This window comes from Oratosquilla oratoria, chromosome 42 (assembly GCF_046742065.1).
Source record: "Oratosquilla oratoria isolate Oo_2021 chromosome 42, ASM4674206v1, whole genome shotgun sequence".
In the NCBI taxonomy this organism is placed as follows: domain Eukaryota; kingdom Metazoa; phylum Arthropoda; class Malacostraca; order Stomatopoda; family Squillidae; genus Oratosquilla; species Oratosquilla oratoria.
Window position 1 is genome coordinate 6,087,913 of NC_134818.1, and position 24,158 is coordinate 6,112,070.

General features: G+C 40.7%; 1 protein-coding gene across 1 annotated transcript; it reads left to right on the top strand.

Moving 5' to 3' along the window:
* The first annotated feature begins 1,216 nt into the window (after positions 1–1,216).
* On the top strand, positions 1,217–13,093 carry LOC143021346 (uncharacterized). Its single transcript, XM_076178774.1, has 4 exons — positions 1,217–1,233; positions 10,667–10,735; positions 11,427–11,554; positions 11,674–13,093. Exons 1-4 carry the CDS (start codon positions 1,219–1,221, stop codon positions 12,260–12,262), a joined length of 801 nt encoding a protein of 266 aa, XP_076034889.1. The 5' UTR covers positions 1,217–1,218; the 3' UTR covers positions 12,263–13,093.
* Positions 13,094–24,158: the final 11,065 nt, after the last annotated feature.

Below are 24,158 nucleotides of genomic sequence, written 5' to 3' on the forward strand. Positions count from 1 at the left end.
TCTGTCTTCCGTCCTCTCCCTTCCTTCCTCAACAGACATTCCCCTCTTCCCCAAAGCCCCCTTCACCCCATCCATCCACCTCATCCTAGGACGTCCCCTCATGTTCACTCCCTCCACATCTGCCTTCCATACCTCTTTTACTAGTCTTTCTTCACTCATAATAATAATAATAATAATAATAATAATAATAATAATAATAATAATAATAATAATAATAATAATAATAATAATAATGATAATAATGATGATGATGATGATAATGATGATGATGATAATGGTAATAATAATAATAATAATGATAATATTAATTATAATAATGACAATAACAATAATATTAATAATGATAGTAATAATAATAATAATGATCATAATAATAATGATAATAATAATGCTAATGATAATGATAATAATGATAATAATGATAATAATAATAACAATGATCATAATAATAATAATAATAATAATAATAATAATAATGATAATAATAATAATAGTAATAATAATAATAATAATTAACAATAATAATAATAATAATGATAATAATAATAATAATAATGATAATAATAATAATAATAATAATAATAATAATAATAATAATGATAATAATAATAATAATAATAATAATAATGATGATAATAATAATAATAGTAATAATAATAATAATAATAATGATAATGATAATAATAATAATAATAATAATAATAATAATAATAATAATAATAATAATAATAATAATAATAATAATAATAATAATAATAATAATAATAATAATGATGATGATGATGATGATGATGATGATGATGATGATGATGATGATGATGATGATGATGATGATGATGATACTGATAACAATAATGGATAAAAGTAATGGGGACATTAGTCTTAATAGTAAATATGATAATGGTAGTTAATTTGTGGCTGATGTACATTACAGAATAGAACATTTGTTAGTAACTTAAGTTTCTAACCGAAGCACACATGCACAATTTCATATATTCGTGATTTCTATTTTTTATTCGTGTCAGTTCCATCACTAGTACTTGTTTTGACCTTCCACATCTGCGACAATTTATTCGTCCCATTATGACTTGGCCTGACCACGTGCTAGTGTATGCATGATGTTCCCAGGGGCTGGTTGCGTGAAAGGTGTGGAGGCGCGCCGACCGGTATAAAAAGGCAGGCGCTCTACCAACGAACATCACTTCTTCACCACCAATCATGGCGATCACACAGGTGAGTCCCACCAACGCTTCCCACGTCTCTGTTGAACTCGAGGGTTTGTCGAAGAATCATATTATGGAAGTAGATTCCTCTACGAGGGTTTACTGTTTAATGAGCTACGAAAACCTTTCATTAAAGAAGATCAAATATCTTTGGACGTCATCTGTTTGAGTTAGAAAACTATATGTGCGCGAAATTTTTATGCCGGACTCTATGCGAGGGATCCAGAACATTATAGAAAGAAACCCAAATGTTCAGTATCATACGCTCTTTTATCATGTGACTGACACGCTATGCTGAAATGGATAGGATTGTTCACTGTGTGCTCAATACCAAATAGTGTCAGCTGTAAAACTTACCCGTTACACTACCCCTGTGACGTTTAATCTTACATTTTGCGAAAGATGTGTTCGAAGGTTTGGAACCAACAGATGTTGGAATCATTAATGGTATGTTGAGCTCTTCTTTCGAAACGTCTGTTTCCCCTTATATAATACGTACATGACTGTTCACTACTATCAGTGTCGTCGGTGGAAAGCTTAATCGCTACAGTCAGTTCACCTGTTTCCTCGTATTCACAGTTTCTATTTAATTATGAAAAGTTAATGTTCTGCATCGGACAGAGCAGCTGTTTTGACGGATTTTATTTGGTGGGGTTGTCAGATTTACGTATCCCAGCATAAACATCATTACTTGATTTTTTTTATCATCTAGATTTGGAAGACAAAATAGATAATGCTACATATTTTTCATCGTAAAGTACTTAAGTCAAGATCATGATGAATGCGTTTGTCTCGAACATGGATGAAAAAAAAAACCCGTGAATTTATAGAAAATATCATGGAGGTCAACTCCCCCCCCCCCAATAAATAATCTGTAGTTGGCAGAAGGACGTCAGCAGCACAGCTTGTTACCAGAAAGGGCACGAGCCACACAGTAAAAACAATATCAAAAGTTTCTACAATACAGGACATCATTATTTGCCTTACGCTGAAAGCGTCCCACCTCCCTAGGTGGTTGCCATGGGAATGGTCGAGACTTGGAGCGTTGCCAGAGCCATCTCAAACGTTTTCAGCCAAGTCGCAAACATACCCCCTTCCAAATTAACCAAATTAACTCCAGTGCAGTGGCATACGCCAGACAATTTCGTTATAAAACGGAGAAGAGAACTCCGGCTTGAATGAAATATCTGTTCATCGAGGTCACAGTCAGGTTGGATGGAATTATGGTGTGGGTCAACCATGAAGACGCATGTGGATAGAGTAATAAAAGTCAAGTGGTATTATTAAGGTAGTTTACAGGCAACCAACGCAAGCAGCTTACTCCTTCTCACTCGTTACTCTTACCCGTTTAAATTGGTCCCACCGGGCGGGCGGGCGGTCACCAGTGAGTGAGGAGGAGTAAGCTGCTTGCGTTGGTTGCCTGTAAATGTGCTTCAGATGAAGTGTTCAAGAAGTACAGTGAGAATTACAAGAATGAGAGATGAGAAGGCGAAACTGAGAGCTGGGGTGGGAAGGGAGCTGGCAGATGAGGTTAATGAAGGAATACTGTGATCATTTGAGCATGTGGAAAGAACAAGTGAAGAAAGGCTTGCAAAAACGAGGGAGGATTGAGGTGGATGGCGTGAACCTGGAGGGGGTAACCGAGAACGAGATGGATGGATGGGGTAAAGGGGGAATGTCTGTTAGGCAATGAAGAAGAAGAAAGAAAAGAGAGAGAGAGAGAAGTGTGAGTGGAGGAGAATGGTTGTGAGTGGATGTGTGGCACAGAAGGATTTCTCCTCGTCCGTCTTCTCTAATTCCTCGTGAGAGGACGAGGGTCGCCGGGCAGTATCAAAAACATTTTCAAAGCCCAGCTTTGAAAGATCGAAGAGAAAGAGGTGACATGATTAGAGTGTTCAGGTCACTAAAGGGGATAGATTGCATTGATAGAAGAGATCTGCTCAAAGATGGGAGGACTTTAAGTGGTCATGGAAGTAAAGAAAAAAGACAACATGTCAAAAGGATGTGGAAGTAAATTAAGATAGACCCCACGTCAAAAGGATGTCAAGAAATACAGTTTTCCATATAGATGTATAAATATGTGGAATAGCTTATATATATATATATATATATATATATATACATATATATATATATATATATATATATATATATGTGTGTGTGTGTGTGTGTGTGTGTGTGTGTGTGTGTGTATGTGTGTGTGTGTTTGTACCGAGAGCTTTTTCCCCCTTATAGCGAAGGTAGCCAAATTAGAGGCACGCACATATTTCCACCCATTTCATCCCCCTCCATCTTACCATCCCAGCTCCTCATGGATGAACTGCCCTGGGTCAAGCGGAATGCAGCAAGACACAGCACATCCACAGCAAGAGCGTTTCATTTAATTGGTGACCCCCTCCCCGTTACCTCATGCAGAAAAAGAGAAGACGGGGAGAAATCCCTTCGGGTTGCTGCGTCAAAATATCATTCACACATAAGCATCCCCAACCCCCACCAATCCCCCATCCTTCCCTTCCTTGCATAACAGTATTACCTATACACAATCATTCTCCACTCATCCCCCCTATCCCCTGCGTTGCTCAACACATTCCCCTTTTGCTCAATGCCCCTTCACCCCATCCATCCATTTCATTCTCGGTCGTTCCCTCAAGTTCATTCCCCCCCACCTCTGCCTTCCACACCTCTTTTGCTAATTTTTCATCACTCATTCTTTCCATGTGTCGAAACCATCCCAATACTCTTTCATGAACCCTCCTCACCTCCTCGTTTCTTACTCTATTCAAACCCCCTACCATACTTCTCAGGTATTTAATCTCAAACACGTTTAAACTTTTCCTCTCTGCCTCATTTCAATCCCAAGTTTCTGCTCCATACAATGCCGTCGGCACAATCACTCCTTCGTGCAATCTCCTCTTTCCATCCATTCCCAGTTGCCTATATGTCATAAAACTTTTTAATCATCCAAAGTATCTACTTGCTTCTCTTAATCTACAACTTACCTCCACCTCTACTCCTCCCTTTTCTGCCACATGTGACCCCAAATACCTAAAGCTATCCACTTCCTCCACCCTCTCTCCTTTAGTCTTACTTTCAACTCACTGCCACTCTCTGTCCTTGTACATCTCATCACCTTACTTTTACCCACACTTACCTTCAACATTCTCTATCACCTCACCAAACTCTATCACTAAATCCCTTTATATATGTATATTATATATATATATTATATATAATATATATATATATATATTTATATATTTATATTTATATATATGTATATGTTATATACATATATGTACATATATGTATATATATACATATATACATATACCTATATACCTATATATATATATATATATATATATATATATATATATATATATATACATATATATGTATATACACACACACACACACACACACACACACACACACACACACACACACACACACACACATATATATATATATATATATATATATATTTATAGAAATAAGTAAATTTCTGTTCAGCGTAACAAATAACTCCGATAATAATTCGCTAAGAGGTGTTTTGTAGACGAATACGGAACTACATGATTTGTTTACAATAGTGGACACGCCCCTCATTTGAATGTATATTGGGCGTTCGCAAAAGAAAGTGAGCCAATATGATCTCTGCTCACTCATTTCTGATTTTCTCTCTGACTATGCTATAGCTACTCTTGCAGACGGTCACTTCTTCTCCCACATTGATAGCCTCTGGTGTCCTCATATATTTTCCTATACACTTTTCTCCTATGACACCACTCTACATTTTCCTACGTTATTCACCAGACGTCATTATAAAATTGAATTCCATTCTTCTAGAAGGATCACTAAAGAATACCAGACTTCTAACCTTTCTATCACATGTGACTGTGTCGTTTAAGGTCCCCCCCCCATACTTAATTTCTCTCTCCATCCTGACACAATCTTCCACAAGGCTTGTTCAGTTTCCTTGATGATATACAACTTTTTCCAATTAAATTAGGTATTTTTGGCAATCCTGTACTTATTTTTTACTTGTCTTTGAAACTTCTATCTTAACTACTGCTAGAGCAGCAGTTCTGTAGTTATTTTGAATCGCCTTCAAAATTTCCGAACTCAAATCCCGCTGATGGCCCCATACATAAACCAGAAAGCCCTTTCACACTTATAAGAATGGTGGCCTAGTCCGTCCCTTCCCCCACCTCACACCCATCCGACACCTACTTGTTGTTGCTCCTTTCCTCCTGTCGTTGTTCATTGCGCGTGAGGGCTGATCGCTGCCCCACACGGCCCCTACTGCTCGCTCGGGTCAGACCTAGGAGGCATGGTCTTTCTTACCTAAACGAACATTGTTCATTCCCAATTACTCCCTCTGTTTCCCTCATAATCTTCTGTATGAACACTAACTATCCCATATATCTTACCACCTGAACTCAACCCGTTGACCCCTCTAAACCTGCTGCTACATTCATAGAAATGAAGGATGACCCTACTGTACATGAAGAATAAATCTGCCTTTGGAGTAGGCTTCTCGTATTTGGGGTTACTCATTTAAGCTGAGGAACTTTATTGATTCTTCTTTATTCAATGGCAAACTTCAGCCCCAACTTTCCAAGTATTATTGCATCTTTACCTCTTTCATAAATCTATTTTCATGGTCACTCTTTTTCAGACTTGAGTAACTGCATGCATGCCCTTGCAAGAGTCAACGAGTAAATCCATTCTTTCCTTCACCTGAGGGTTCCCGAATTCCTTCTCCCAAAAATAATGTCCACATATTCGTGGTATGAATGGTTTTAAAAGGGAAATCTTTTCAGGTGTGCCTAACCTTAGCGGCACCTGACTTCAGTTCTTTTCTTTGGGTGGCCTTCCTCTGCTGGCCTTTCATTATTGTCCTTATTTGACCATTATGGAGCTCTTTTAGATGTGGAGATAAAAAGAAATGAAAAATAACCACAAAGTCCGGTCTCCACTCTACCAGTTTCAGGAGTTTTTATCATTACCGTAGCCAAACAATGAACAAAGTGTGTTCACAGAGAATGTAGTCTCGAAAGAGACCGACAACGTCATCAGGCCCTGGAGGACCGACTACGGGAAGTCCGCGCCGCCCCGCGATATTCGAGAAAGCAAAGTGGCAGGGCAGTCCAGAGCAGCTCCAAGGACTGCAGGTAGCGGCGCGTGGAGAGCTGATAATTCAGTGAAAGTTGCATAGCAGCTCGCGTGCGTGCGTGTAGCGGAAGGAGAAGGGGAAAAGGTTCACGCTAGGGTTCCCTGTCGCCTTGACAAGAATACCCTGACTCGGCCCGTACAGCTGCCTCAGCGAAAGCGACGGGAAGGCGTTCGTTCCGGTTGCTGCCAACTAGGAGCACTAGAATGCGCTCCCTCTACCCGAACCAACATAATTGGAACGCCAGAAAGTATTCTCGCATGACTCACGTGAACTTAGTTGCATTCGTTTCATTACTCCGCTAGAATATTCACTCCTGTTCATGGATACCAGCATCTCGCATACCCACAAGAACGTTTGCTATAAATGACAGGGTTCCACAAGCCTCGTTCTTATCCACCAGTGCTACACACCTAACACCCAAAGTTACTGTGGTTCCTCAACTGATTCTGTACACATTACAAATTCAAGGCTGTCAGCACCCTTTCTCCACTTTTTCATGCGAATATAAGAATGTTCATTTGCACTTTTTGCCGGGCCCTGTCATATAGACCGGAGTATCTTAGTAATATTTTCTATATTCTTTTTGTAGCCGTCAATATTTTCAAGAGTGCTGATTGCTTTTTCTATATTTTTGTATATTAGGGACATCTTCATTTTCCATTATATTGAATGTACTACGACACCAGTCTTCTCTCATCACTCCTATTTTCTGAATTTTTCGTCCTATTTTCTGAATTTTTCGTCACTGCAGGTGACAGTGTAACATCCAGCATACACCGACGATGATTCCACTGTTTCCTCTTCAGTTCTTCACATTCTCCAGCAACACCAATAACAACACGTTACTGTGTTTATCTCCAATCCACCTGTGCTTTAGGAAAAGGGGTCTCCACTGTACCCACACGCATCCAACACCCATTCGTTGTTGCTCCTTCTGTCTTAGCTCATTGTGGATGAGGGCTCGTCACTCACTGCTCGGCTCAGAAACAATGCAGGAAGGCACAGCGCCTTTACGGCATGGCCGCCTAACAGCCAAGGCTAGTTTAGCCCCATTGCATGTGCACACGAGTAGACACACACACACACACACACACACACACACACACACACACACACACACACACACACACACACACACACACACACTCACACACACACGGCTCGAGGGTGTGGTGGTAACATTTCGACCATTCATTCAGCGATCCCAACCTCAAATGCCGACGACATTTGAGGGTTCTCTCCCAGAGCGGCCAAGTGATCTAGCAGACCATCAGAAATATACACATAGTCTTTGTAGCTACTTTCGTATTATAGTTACTTTTAGAGTTGTTGGTGCTTATATCAAGGCTACTGCGTCTAGTACTGTTGTTGTTGTTTCTTCTACTCTATTTCTGCTGTCATTACTGCCTATGATATAACTAATCCAGTTAGGATTACTAGCATTGGCAGAGTAAACACCATCTAAGAACGGAGCAGGTAAAACATTTCGCTTTTTGGATTTTCACGAAGGCCCCTGGTTAAGCTCCAATGAGTGAACCGTTATACATTTAGTTAAGACGACATTGTTCTCAAATGGTATTTATTCTACCAAAATTGTTAGCATTTATCACCTTCAAAAAATACTCTCGTTTATTATACTTTTAACCTGCTTCTATTGTCTTCGTTAACATTTTCCCAAGCGCTGCAACTTTTACAAGATATTAGCTACTCTGCATACTGTAACTACACTTTCATTGCATACCTACCACATTTTTGGTGAAACATATCGCCTGGTTTTTCCATTCATTTTTTTTTTATTCTAATCCTATTACTTGTCATGAGATGTTCGATTACTCCTCTCCCATCGTTCCTAGAGACTCAAAATTCCCATTACCGTTCCATCATCACATTTCGCAAATAATATTAGTAACTTCTTTCAAGCTGTTTGCCTATGTTTTTACTCACCTTTCCTTGTTGACAGATAGTAATAGCAATCATAGAATACAAAGAAAGACCCGAAGGAACTTGGATGAGCAAATAAATTTGATGGACACACACACATCCTAGCAACTCTCGAGAGTGGAGTTATGGATGACATACTTTATCACGATGATGATGAACGACAGATTAATTATTCTCTTTAGCTGTGGATAGTATCCCAGCTTGGACGTGGTTTTGATTGATCGATATTTAACTCAAAGACCCAATCTTTTAAAATCGAATTGTCCAGCACTGACTTCGACGTAAATGATGCAGCACATCAGCGACGAAGGCATTCATCCTTATTACTTGGCAAAATGGTCAAAGCCCAGTCAGTCTCTCTCCAGCTCTTCCTGGCGGTGCACTTCCATTCATTTTCTTTGTCAGCTAGTTTGACAACCAACGAAACCGCCACTCTCCTTACCCTTCTTTCCTTCCTCCCTTCCTTCGTTCCCACCTCAGGTCGACCTGCCGCGCCGCCCACTTGCGGCTGTTCCCAAGTGACACTCACCTTTCTCGTCGGGCGGAGGAATGTCACTCTCGCTTTCGTTCTGCTCTGGTCCCTCGTCCTCAATTAGGTCTGTCGCTCTGCTGTAGCCAACTTGAGGAGTACCTGTATAATTTGCCGTCATCTCCTTGCACGTCATCTGCCTCCGATCGCGGCGGCTGAAAGTGTCGTCGGCCCTGGTCCTCTTAACGACTCGACTCAGGGTGCACACACACGCACGCCTCCTATTCCATGTCTCAAGGCATTCGGCGGCCAAGATGAAGCCAGCCACACTGGTTATGGCGAGCCTAATGGATGTGTGTGTGTGTGTGTGTGTGTGTGTGTGTGTGTGTTTAAGATGGTTCTGCAGCATCCGAGCAGACGACACGCGCTCATTACGACGAGGTTGAGCGAACTTCTTAGGCAGAGACCCGACTGCGCCTTCGAGATGAGGGAAGGTTTCTGGGAGCTCGCTGTGTGTCCAGGCGGGATTGTACAACATGGTAGTTTGATAACACCTCCCCCCCCCACACACACATACACATACACACACATATGTATGTATATATATATATGTATATATATACATATATATATATATATATATATATATATATATATATGTGTGTGTGTGTGTGTGTGTGTGTGTGTGTGTGTTTGTCTGTGTGTGTGTGTGTGTGTGTGTGTGTGTGTGTGTGTGTGTGCATATATAAATGTACCTGGGCAAATGCATTTATCAATTGGAACATAAATATGAATTGTATGTGTAATAGCATTACAAGAAAACATAGCTAGATGTTTGGAAGATTTCAATATTGGTTCTGTTACAAAGAATATATTTCACATTTTTATAAGATTTACTTACATTTCTTGGTGGCCGTGGAACCAGTAAGGTATCATCATGTGGCACAGGTGCAATAGGGAATAAAATGCTGGGATATGGAAGGGATTTTCTTCCGTTCGCTTTTGTGTACTTCGATATGTCAATCAATGATGCAAAACTAGCAATCATCGTAATGGTTTTTCGGCCAAACTCGCCAAACTCTCGGGACAGCAAGTGGCATTGCTGAGATTCTTGCACCTCACTCTCTCTCAGACAGGCAGGCATGCATGCATGCATGCATCTTCATTTGATCGGCAACTTCTACACATCACATCACATGAGGGGCCCATGGCTTTTCTTGGTCACTCATACTCATTCTAAAGCACATCAAGTACTTGGCACCTTCCACAATTGTATGCGATACATGTTTAGGTCCAACACAGAAACCACACACATAACAGAAGGAATCTGGTGAATTCCTGTATCCTCTTGTAGCCATAGTCAAGAACGTCAATGTTTATAGTATAAAATTGAAAAAAATGAAAATTGTAACCGACAGTTGTGTGCTTTCCGGTCCCTATACGTTTCTTCGCATTAGTATAATTTTCTATATCACTAAAACGGTCGTTAGTAGAAGAAAAGCAAGTACGTATTTGAAACCAGCGCAAAATTTTGCACTAGCATCGCTCAAAATATTAAGAGAAACAAACTTTTGTGAAAATTTGTTACCCAGTGTTATAAGCATAAATATTTGAACAGCGAGGTACCTTGTAATCTTCATTTGTAATATAAACCCTTTATTACCGTTAAGATAATCAAAATCAAATTAGTGAAAACCTTTAGCCGACATATTAACAAATAGTTCTTCCTTATATTTATCTCTTTTATCTATTCATGTATTCGTTTATTTATATATCATCTTGTTTATTTATTCATTTATCCGTTTATTTCATTTTTATGACAAATTTTTTGTTTCTTTTTTTTCAAATGGGCAGCTCCTCCTCCTCTCGACTATGGCAGCAGTGGGTCTCTCGGCGCCCCAGCTTCCCGACGACAACCCACCGGTGAGTCGAGTGGGCGGCGGCGGCAGCAGCACCCTGCCTCCCTACTCCACAGCAACTTTCCACCTGTCGTTAATATTTTTGTGCCATCTTTGAATAGAGGGACTGATTAATATGCTGTTAACTTAATTTACTAGGTGTCAGATTTTAATTTAAACTTCAAACCTCTAGTCAGCTGGCCTATCATGCATTTTTGTTTTGTTGTAGGCTAGCGTACTGTTGCCCTTCCTTTCACTCTTACTCTATTTTTTGCCACAGCCTTTCAATAATCTTACCCCATCATTTAGTGTTTCTTAGTGAATATATTTATACTGTAAGTATATCTATGTCCTTTCTGTGAATATTTATCCTAAATGTTTTTCGTTGTTGTAATTATGGTTCTCACTCATTTTTGTCACTTGTATCTGTACACCATCTTCAACACATCAATCACAAATTGACTTTGGTAGTAAATCCTTATTCCTCCCATCTCTTGACCTGCCGCCCTTCCACTGAGATGCCTGCCGCCCTTTTACTCAGTCTACAGTTACAACACATCTCCACAAGTGGTGCCTCCTTTGTAAAACCTATTCGCCCAAACCCCACCTTCCGTCTCATTCTGGCCAGTTTGTCCTGTTTAATATTAACCTTGCGTTGGTGGCATTCTGTATGGTCTTCTACTTAAACTAGTGAACGTGTTCATTGCGCCCAACAGCCCATACCCCATCGATTCGAATACGGCGTCAACGCGGACGACGACGCCAAAGAACACAAGCAGGTCACCACCGGCGATGGACGCACAGAGGGGGAATACAAGGTCCTTCAGGCTAACGGACTCTACAGGTGCGTTTCCAGGGAAAAAAAAAAGAACCAAATAATGATTTGAGATAGGTTACAAACGAGTGGCTATAATAGTGTTTGTTTTTCTAAGTGAATTAATTCATCTATATTCCTTTATCCAGGGTCGTCAGGTATTCAGTGTTTGGCGACTCCGGTTTCAAGGCGATCGTCAGCGAAGAACCTGGCCCACCCATCGCCAACTACTACAACAACGACCTCACCGGGGAGAGCAGGACGGGACTCGCCAGCTCGGCCTCTCCCGCTCCCGCGTCATCAGGCCCCCCAGCACCCGCCATCACGCTCAACGCTGCCTCCAGCGGCGCCGGCAAGAGTGTCGTGTCTTCCCGACCAAGCATTAACACAGTCACTTCTCAACAACCTTTCCGTCAAGTACAGCTGCAGCAACGACCACAGCCCGTTTTTGCCGTCCGGCAGCCAGTCTTCCAGCAAAACATCGTCAGTAGTTTTGATGACAGTGACGAAATTGATGACATAAGCTTCATTCCTGGTAGAATCACGGTCAGTTCTCCGAGCGGAGGCGCTCTCCTTTCTGGGGGAATTATCGACGGCGGCATCATCGATGGAGGCTTTATCGGCGGATCAGGGCAAATCATAGATGGAGGAATCATCGACGGAGGTATCATTGATGGAGGAATTATCGACGGAGGCATCATTGATGGAGGATTCATCAATGATTACGGAGCAGTTTAAAGAAAGCCCTTCTGTCGTTCTCAGCCAACATTACTACTATTCTCTCCTCGCCGACAAATAATAAAGTCTGCATTCTGACAGATTCACTGCTAACAAGAGGAACTCCGTCAACACATCAGAAGGTTTGACTGCTGGTACTACTTACTCAATTTCTAAATTCTTCATATATTTTTTATAGAAATTATGACTGTAAATTGTGTGGTAAGTATTGACTTGGGAAAACAGAATCATCAGCCAACTATTTCTCTATTTTGTGAAATTTTTAAAGGTTTTAAATCGTGTGGCTTTAATACTATGCGTAGGATCAATTTGGAATGAAGAAAGGATAGACCTTCAGGAAGCGCATGAACATTTTGAAGATTTTTTTTTCTCACAAGAAAACACTCACTTGGGTTCTCCGTAACCTTGGCTGGCCCTCAAGAGCAGCCCCCCCCCCCACCTCCCTTCCGCCCTCAGTTATGCAAGTAATGACACTTATCCTTCGGAATTCCCCGTATACGCCAGAGATAAACGTTGGATATCTCTGCGTGAAACACAGCACAAAAGAAGAATGTCAGAACAAAAGCCCATACAGATCAAATGTTTGGAATTCTCCTTGACATGGACAACATTCGCTGGTCGATAATGTCAGAAAAGAAGACACAAGATGTATCTAAAGGAGAGTTGTTTGTTTACTGCTCTCATCCTTGCCAGATTCCGTTCAAATGGCTGGTGTAACGCCATGATCTATTTCCACTTGTTATTATCCAACTATCTACAGTCTATTTTTCTGAATAGACTGATGTGACTTATTTTCCTATTTTCCCTTGCTGTTCCTTCCGCTTTTGTGAAATCGACAAATAATTTTAGAATAAATTTTATTTTGTTACTCTGTAATATATTTTTGCAATGAATATTTATTGCAATATCGTCTTTTGCTAACCTTCCACCAGCATTAGGAACATATATATCCATCAGTCTGATTTCTTCATTCACAACATTAGATCTATTGAATTCCAGCCAAATTGAGCAAATGTACATGTGGACCCACAAACACACGGATTCGACGGTGCAGTGGCACTGTTCAGCGGTCCGAGTTCGATTCCCGCCCAGGTCTTAACATTTTTGAATTGCCGCACTACGAGCAGGCACTCCAACTCTGATGGACAAGGAGTTGTGTGTGTGCAGTACCCAGTTCGGATCATATATGAGCTGAGATCTCATCTGGGAGGGTAATAACTGTCGATCACGAGTTCCACATGTGATCCAAGGCTGGTGTAAATGAAACAGACACACACACACACAAGATGATTTATGTCGCAGCAGCACAATAACATTCTCAATTGAATGAGCCACATCCTGCAGTCAGTCAAGTGCGTCAGAATGAAAACGTTTTTACCCGATGCGCGGAAACGACACATGGAATTTCAAAGTAGGCAACTCACCCCCCCCCACCCACACCCACACTAAATTCAGCATGAGGGAGGCGATGCAACTCTATCACCTCCATGATGGCGCCACCAACACACCTCCTGCACGTCTTGCAAAAGCTAGCAGCGGGTACGCTCTTGGGTAATTTCACAAATACACTGAAACCAAGAAATCCTACGAACTCCTGACACCTTGTGGAACTCATATACATAGCCTAGGCGCTGCTTTGGATTTATTTCAAGTCCTGGGTGACGTCCCCCCCACCCCCAACGCCTGCCCCTCAATGACATCGTCACCTTCCTCGACACCGAAAACGTCTTCATTAGCGCTCTTGAGGATAAGGTGATTGGTTCCTTCCAGTCTAATTTGTACATCATACCGCTGGCATAACACTAAGCCCTTGACCTCCTACGAAAGGTTCTCAGTTATGGAGCATGTACACACACACACACACACACACACACACACACACACACACACACACACACACACACACACACACACACACACACACACACACACACACACACACACACACACACACACACACACACACACACACACACACATATATATATATACATATATATATATACATATACACATATATATATACATATACATATATACACATATATATACATACGTATATATATATATACCTTTTGGGCAAAGTCTTTCTCTTAAGCAATTACTGTTAAATGCTAAAGCACAAGTGGCATCAATAATTTTTAGAGAACATTTCTCTAACTTTCTAAGTATCATTTTCTCTTCATGGTTTAAACTCTGGAGGAAAGTACGAAAGTCGTCAGAGTGGTTTTCCATTTTATACCGACAGCTGTTTCAACCATTTCACATGGTCGTCTTCAGGGTAAAACTGATTACAAGTGTGAAAAACATTAGAATATAAAGGCCCGTGGGCCGTACAAACAACAGAGAAGAAATAAAAATGGTGGAATATGATTGGTGGGAATATGCGGGTGGGCGGGGCCAGGAAGGGGGCCCTAGTCCAACGATGGGCTTATGTCACGTCTTGTCGGGTTGTCACTCCCGGTGAGCAAATGTCTAGATGCACCCTCTCGCCGAGACCTACGGGGAGCTAATGTCACGTCTTGTCGTCTTGGAACTTCCAGTGGGCAAATGTCACGGTGTGCGGGTCTGTTTTTCCTATTGGAAGGGAGGACATGATCCGATGACTTCTGGACGTTTAATGTAGGCTGCTGTAAAGTAATACTAACTGTCTCGTCAATTATTAAGCGTCCGTAATTACAGTCTGTGTGAATGATTTCGGTGTCCCTGATGAGGTCTTCCAAGCGCGGCTTCTTGTCATGTGTGTCAATATAATGCTGGTGAATAGCTCCGTTATTTCGGTGTGCTAGAAGTCGCCTTCTTAAGGTGGTCATCGTATGTCCGACGTAGCTCATGTCGAGGGGCTTACATGCCTCTTCAGAGCATTTAAATTTGTAGACTACGCCAGTTTTCGATTCCTTGGGTCCTACAGGGGTGGTGTTGTTTTTCATTATTAAGGAGGCTACCAGATTGGGACGGCTGGAGACTCTCAGCAGAACTCTCTCGTAGGGTTCTTTTGGTACAACTCCATCGTTGATAATCCTTCGGAGAGTGTCTACTTCCTGTCTGTAGGCCGTTCCATAGTCTATTTTATGATATAGTGTAATATGTTTCTTTTTATCGTCAGTGGTCTGGGTTTGTGTGTGGAATTTTTCCATATTCCTCCTTATGACATCCTCAATGAGGTCACAAGAGAAACCATTATTAGTTAACATCTGCCTTACACGCTCCAGTTCGGTATGGACGGCCTTCCACGTATTGCAGTGGGAAAAGGCTCTTCTCACGTATGCCCCAACTCATTGTGATGTCATAAGGAGGAATATGGAAGAATTCCACACACAAACCCAGACCACTGACGATAAAAAGAAACATATTACACTATATCATAGAATAGACTATGGAACGGCCTACAGACAGGAAGTAGACACTCTCCGAAGGATTATCAACGATGGAGTTGTACCAAAAGAACCCTACGAGAGAGTTCTGCTGAGAGTCTCCAGCCGTCCCAATCTGGTAGCCTCCTTAATAATGAAAAACAACACCACCCCTGTAGGACCCAAGGAATCGAAAACTGGCATAGTCTACAAATTTAAATGCTCTGAAGAGGCATGTAAGCCCCTCGACATGAGCTACTTCCTGTCTGTAGGCCGTTCCATAGTCTATTCTATGATATAGTGTAATATGTTTCTTTTCATCGTCAGTGGTCTGGGTTTGTGTGTGGAATTCTTCCATATTCCTCCTTATGACATCCTCAATGAGATCACAAGAGAAACCATTATTAGTTAACATCTGCCTTACACGCTCCAGTTCGGTATGGACGGCCTTCCACGTATTGCAGTGGGAAAAGGCTCTTCTCACGTATGCCCCAACTCATTGTGATGTCATAAGGAGGAATATGGAAGAATTCCACACACAAACCCAGACCACTGACGATAAAAAGAAACATATTACACTATATCATAGAATAGACTATGGAACGGCCTACAGACAGGAAGTAGACACTCTCCGAAGGATTATCAACGATGGAGTTGTACCAAAAGAACCCTACGAGAGAGTTCTGCTGAGAGTCTCCAGCCGTCCCAATCTGGTAGCCTCCTTAATAATGAAAAACAACACCACCCCTGTAGGACCCAAGGAATCGAAAACTGGCGTAGTCTACAAATTTAAATGCTCTGAAGAGGCATGTAAGCCCCTCGACATGAGCTACGTCGGACATACGATGACCACCTTAAGAAGGCGACTTCTAGCACACCGAAATAACGGAGCTATTCACCAGCATTATATTGACACACATGAAAAGAAGCCGCGCATGGAAGACCTCATCAGGGACACCGAAATCATTCACACAGACTGTAATTACGGACGCTTAATAATTGACGAGACAGTTAGTATTACTTTACAGCAGCCTACATTAAACGTCCAGAAGTCATCGGATCATGTCCTCCCTTCCAATAGGAAAAACAGACCCGCACACCGTGACATTTGCCCACTGGAAGTTCCAAGACGACAAGACGTGACATTAGCTCCCCGTAGGTCTCGGCGAGAGGGTGCATCTAGACATTTGCTCACCGGGAGTGACAACCCGACAAGACGTGACATAAGCCCATCGTTGGACTAGGGCCCCCTTCCTGGCCCCGCCCACCCGCATATTCCCACCAATCATATTCCACCATTTTTATTTCTTCTCTGTTGTTTGTACGGCCCACGGGCCTTTATATTCTAATGTTTTTCACACTTGTAATCAGTTTTACCCTGAAGACGACCATGTGAAATGGTTGAAACAGCTGTCGGTATAAAATGGAAAACCACTCTGACGACTTTCGTACTTTCCTCCAGAGTTTAAACCATGAAGAGAAAATGATACTTAGAAAGTTAGAGAAATGTTCTCTAAAAATTATTGATGCCACTTGTGCTTTAGCATTTAACAGTAATATATATATATATATATATATATATATATATATATATATATATATATATATTTCATACACACCTGAAGTAAATCGCTAGTAACTGCGAATATCAATCAAATAATTTCCGACAGCCGCTCCGGTTTCGATCCAAGATCTTGCTCAATGTCAAACCGACGCCTTATCGGCTGAGCCGAGGGAGCTTCAACAGTACTCGAACTTGGAGTTGAACAAACTCCCGAAGATTCGAGGTAGACTGCTAACTGCCGTCTGGACCTAATTTCACAGAGATGCCGAACTCAGCTCAGGCCAATCGGTAAGGCTTGTTCGAGCCCAAAGCCCACTGTCGGAAATGGTTTGATTGATATTCGCTGTTACAAGCGATTCATTTCAGGTATTTACAGCAACGAAAGCCCACAAAGGTTTTGAACCAGCCTTACCGATTGACCTGCGTTGAGCTCGGGATCTCTGTGAAATTAGGTCATGGTGGAATTGGTCGAAAATCGTCAGGTCACCGATTTGGTCCAAACTTAACCCCAGAGGAGAGTGTCGTGCACAGAGCGCTGTGAAGCAGACACGAGGAACATGCATCCAAGAGCGTATACGTGGTGACCGGCCAAGTTTGAGCCTTCTTTTTATGAACATTCACATTTCCGCTTGTGGCGCCCAAGTACCTTTGGCCTGAGTAGTGGTGGTGGTGCTGCTGGTGCTGCTGTCCCATTCCGATTGGCACCAGGCCTAGTGCCCCTCCCTCCACCAGCGGCTCAGATGGTGGCCCAATCGGAGCAGCTCACCAAAATAACCACTAAAACGAAAATAAATAAATAAAGAAATAAGTAAATAAATAAATAAATAAATAGATAAATAAATAAACAAACAAATAAATAAATAAATAAATAAATAAATAAACAAATAAGTAAATAAATAAATAAATAGAATCAAAGGCGACCCACAGAATTTACCCAAAATCGTCAGGTCACCGATTTGCCCAAACTTACCCCCAGAGAGGAGAATCGTGCACAGAGCACGACGTGAGGTGGACGCCAGGAGGAACCTGCACCCAAGGGAGGGTGTGTGTGTGCCTGGCGTGTAAAATCCCCCATCCACCCCCCCCTAAAAAAAGCGGGGGGGGGGGAGATAATGCCATGGCTGGTGCGTCTTTTGACAACCTGCTGGACAACACAACAGGTGGCAATGTTGAAAGGACGATGGTGGCAGTGGTCGAGAGAGGTCCAGCCACAACTGCTCTGCTTTAAGGTGGAAAGTGTCTGGACCAAAGGAAATGGATTATTCGCCGCCTGAGCACCTTCCAACATCCACTCTGACAACATCTCTGACAAAAAAATTGACAACACCAATACTGACAACATCTCGTTTTGTAGTACCGTGTCAGCTACTGACATCTCTCACAATACCTTTGACAACATCAGCACTAACAACACCTCGTTCTGAAGTACCAAGTTTACCAACAATTCGATATATAGTACCTGTTTTTGGTGATACAGCTACTGACAACATCTCTGAGAACATCGGTCTTGTCAACATCTCGTTTTGTAGTATGAAATTTACCAACACTTCGGCGGATAGTACCTGTTTTTTGGTGATACAGCTACTGACAACATCTCTGAAAAAGAAAAAATCTTTCTGCAGTACCATCTCTGCTAATGAGGTTGTATTCCGAGGTTGGAGCTGCCCACACTACTCACAACATTTTCATAACTTCGATGACATCACAACTCAGACAACATCTCAGACAACATCTCCAAGACCTGCGCTGACACTACCACTGACAACAAAGACAACAGGTTTGATAACAACTGAAAACACCATTTCTGTCAACACCTTTTGTAATACCACCTTTGTCAACATCACTCCAAGGCATTCTTTGACACCACTACTGATAACACCCCCTACTGACAACACCTCCATTGATGACACCACCTCTGTCAATGCTTTTTACAAAGGATTACAAAGGCGGAGCATGCCGACAGGAGACCTTATGGTCTATAACTAGGTCAGATGCGAAAAAATATGATAATGATAAATAAATAAATAAAATTATAATGATATAAATAATAATAAATAAAATAAATAAATACATAGGTAGAGTTAAGTAACAAACAAACAGGTAAATAGTAAATAATAAATTGACAGATAAATAATATATGATAAATAATACTATTTACCTGTTTGTTTATTATTTAACTATACCTATGCATTTATTTATGTATTTTATTTGTTATTTACATTATTATAGTTTTTATTTATTGTTTTATTATTAATATGATTTTCTTTCGCATCCGACCTAGATATGGATCAAAAGGTCTCCTGTCGGCATGCTCCGCCTTTGTAATCCTTTGTAATCCTTTGATAATGAATAATGGCTTTATCCAGGAACCAATGCTAATTTTGTTAATTGGTTCCTGGATAAAGCCCTCAGCCAAACAAGAACCTTTTTTTTTTCAACCCCCCTTCCACTAAGCCAAAAGAGAGACAAAATCCCCTAATCATCCCCTTCTCGGAGTCCATCAGTTATTTGTCCAAATTTCTTCCCAAAGAGAAGGTAAATTTAATTCATAATCACCCTAATACTATTAATAAAAAAGTTGTTAATGTTCACCAGAGGTTGAGAGATCATATCCCAGGTGTTTACTTCCTTCCATGTAAAGATTGCAACCTTTCATACATAGGCCAGACGGGGAGAGACCTAAGGACAAAATTGAATGAACACAAGAGGTCGATCAAGTATGGCTAAGAAAATTCAGCCGTGTTTCAACACGTAAATAAATGTAAACACCGGATGGACTGGGAGAAACCTGATTTTTTTTTTTATAAATGAGGCTGTGGGTTCAGAAGGAAAATGGTGGAATCCACATTAATTGAATATCTGCCCACGATGAATATTTCCAAGGGTCAATGGACCCCAGACATTATATCAGGACTATTCATCAACAAACATATTGTCAACAAGCTTCCTCCCCCTCCCCCTGACCCGAACTCATGTCATCCTCAGGTCACATAGGGTTGGGATAGTGACGTTTATTATTTTCCAAGTTCCCTTTCTTTTGTAAGAGGTTGCTATTTAAGATATTATCCTCCTTTCACTTTGTACTACTGAAGAGGGTTGCAGTTAGCAATCGAGATATATAGTTTCGCTTCCGCAACTCTTTCTTTCGTCCGACTGTGGTGCTAGTTGCTATATTGTTTCTTTTGTCATAATTCGAGATGACTGTGTTGTAGAATTCGAGTAAATTGGTCACGCAAGAACGTTTCCGTCGGCATCCATGCTGGCTATCATTTATCAAACAGTTACTTTCTAAATGATATTCGATGGCATCTCTGATGATAGTTTTCATAATTTTTCCTACGATTGAAATCAAACTTATAGGCAACATCTCCTTTAAGATCTCCACAGTAGACAAAATTGTTGGTAATTGTACCCCTGTAATTGCCAATTCCTCGAGACAACACTACCAGAAAACAGTTCACTATTACCACCCTTGCCAACAGAATCACTGACAACTAATCTATAGACAACAATGCCATTGTTAATACAACTCTTAACCTTACAAGCTTTCTGGATCCTTTATATTGACTTAGATATTCAGAGGAGGCCTTGATACGGATAGGATATAGTCACTTTTCCTAATCATCTATTAACAGAAACATTGTAATATATTATATATGTCTTCGCCACGTTATGAGAGACGCAACTCTCCAGGGAAAAACTAGAAGAGGAAAAAAATGACATCTCGATTAAGACACATCGTGTAATCATGAATTATAAAACCCTCATGACAAAATTAACTGTAACATGTTGAATTTCCCGTTGTGCGGACTTCTTAGTAGATTTCCGCGGACCCCTGTTTGAGAAACAGTGTACTATGACACTATATTGCTACAACTATACTACTAACAACAATTTCCTCGGCAATATCGTAATAAAATCACATGATAACAGATATGGGTTAGCAAGTGTAATTGGGCAAGTGTGATGTCCAATGTATAAATTATAACTTGTGTTGTTCTACAATGGTTGGAGGCATTGGAGATAAACTATTCGTTACTTCTGATCTTTATTGTGTCGCCGCCGTGACTGGTGCTTTCCATCAGCGGAGGTGACGAAGAAAATGGTGGCGGATGCCAATAATATATTTTACAAATTAGAATTCAAGTGGTGGCGGTTGCCAATAATATTTTATAACTTATCATTCTAACATATTTTGTCCGTTTATTTACATCTGTTTACATTATGGAACTGAGTATGGACACTCAATATTTACTTTCATTCTTATTCATCTCTAAATCTAAGAAGTGATGAAATTACGCTAGCGGCTATCGTATGGTAACGTTGTATGGCCGACTCCCCGGTCGGGATGCAGGTGGCTTGACGGTTGATTTCTGAGGTCAAGCCAAACTGACCGCGGGTCACATCAGACAATAGGTGGTTCGTTGTTACTCCCAGGATCTGACGTCGAGTAGTTTATGCTTGCGCGCATAGAATAATTCACAGTCAATCTACAGGCATTTCTTGCAACACCAATGTAGTGTACTACGTCACAGGTTGTATTGGTCACCTTACAGTGGAAGTCCCCTTTGCATGCCACACAAGAAGGTGCATATTGGCGTGTGTTTATATGTTTTAGGGTCGTGTATGTGTGTATGTGTGTGTGTGTGTGTGTGTGTGTGTATATGTGTGTGTGTACATGCATATAGTTCACTCTAGATAAAATGTATACACCTGTTTCGACAAATACATAAGTATACAGTTTATATTCGGGCCACGTGTGTGCACACACACATACACACACACACGCACACACGCACACACGCACACACACGCACACACACACACACACACACACACACACACACACACACACACACACACACACACACACACACACACACACACACACACACACACACACACACACACACACACACACACACACATACATGTTGGACTCATGATCGACAGCTACAGTAACTATCCGAGAGGGTAGTGTCTATTGATCGCGAGTCCACCACGTGATCCAAGACCATGGTGAATTACCTATGCAAGGCCCTCTTTAGATCATACTCGAGCTCGTTCAGGTCCTCCTTGGGTTGCCGTCTCCTACTCGAAAGAGAAACTGAGGAATCTAAAGGTTCGAGTATCAGGTGTTCCTAATGCCAGAAGACCAGAGGAAGAAAAAAAAAAGGGGGGGGGAGTGCGCTATTATGATGATACGATAGTGGTGATAAAGGGTTGTGGCATTTATTGATAGAGAGGGGCAATGGTGTTCAACCCCATACACTCTCAAAGCTCGTTAGGATTTGTATAATTGATAAGAACGACGATAGACGAAGGCAGTTCGCACATTGACGCAACCATTTGCACGAAACCGATCGCAATGGATGCCTACACTCTTTGAAAGCAGTATTCCCTGTACTTTTGTCCACTGGCAGTCAGTTACCTGCATTTCTGAGATAACAAGTAAAGGCAAACTATATGTTCATCTCCATGTAATAGAGGGATTACTGTTTTCACAGTTCCATCCGTTGCGATCGGTTTCATGCAACGGGTTGCGTCGAAGTGGCAAGGAATGGAGGAAAGAGAGAAAAAGAAATGTCGTCTTCGGAGAAGAGTTCTCCAGACTCCTTGTGTGTTTTGCGTGTTCTCCCGTTCTCATGATCTCTGTGTTTCACATCGTGGTTACTCCATGATTACTAAAAAACTGAAAAAAAAAAAAAAATGAAGTCTGTGTGATGATCCGTTGAGTCTTTTTTTCTATTGGGGTTGTCACTGTCGTCCTCAGTTGCTATCTGCTCATAAAATGTGTAAATCGTTAAGTGTCTGTTTTTTCAATGTTTACTTGTATATTTGCTACTACGCATTCATTTCCAACATTTGTGTATTTATTTAGTTATTAATTTTATTTATTTATTCAAATTTCTAGTTCTATCTATATATATTTTTTATTTTGGCATTTTTCATCCCGTATTTTTCCTTCGTTCCGCCATGTTGTTGACTATTTGCTATCTCAAGATCCTATCTAGTTCTTAACTTATGAATACCCGAAAACTATTCACTTCTCACCCAACCACTTTTGGAATGTTTAAGACATCTTTATTACTAATATTTTCCATCTCTCCCTCAAACTCTTCTTCATTATTCGTTATTTCTTCTTGGATTTTTACTTCAACTCTTAGCTTGGATATTCCTTCTTTGTTTTATCTTGTCATTTACAAATCTGTATAACACTAGGTTTAGCTCAGGAACGCAATTATATAGTCTATGCTTAAAAGTTGCTGTGTTTACTATTTTCTTTAACAATATAGTACAGAAAATGGATACAATTAAAACAACATATGACAACAATAAGCACTCCTTTGAATATAGGCAAATTGTTCTGATAACAACAAACATATAAAGTGGGAGTGACAGTAGATTGCGACGAATTTCACCTCTAATCACCAAGCAGGTAAAGGTTTATCATAATACTTTGTTTGTACTCCCATATGCCACAAAAAGGAAAACAAAAGAGATAAAACTATGGTTATGGTTACTACCGTTTAGGGACTAAGACCTAAGTCTTTTACCTGCACAATGTTTTCTTACTAGGTTTCATACCAGGATGAATTCCAATTACAGGGAACCCCAAATTTACCAACACGCCAATGATATGTCCACATACTTTTTATTTGGTAATTTGCCTAATATGAAATTAAAAATGTGGGTGGATATGTCTAATAAATTGAGATTATCATTATAATTCCTTGACTTTCATGGATTTCCTGTTCATTTCTCATATTGAGTCATGTGATTCGTCTTAGTTGAGGTTGATTATAGGTAATTTTTCACATTTGTATGGAAGGCATATAACTGATATTGGTTATTACAGAACTATTAATTAGTGAATGCACATATCTAAGGAAGCTGTGTCACCTTAAGTTAGTAAAAATATGATTGGGTAATTATTTACCATTTCATCATAGTCCCTAGTGATACTGAATATTTGTTC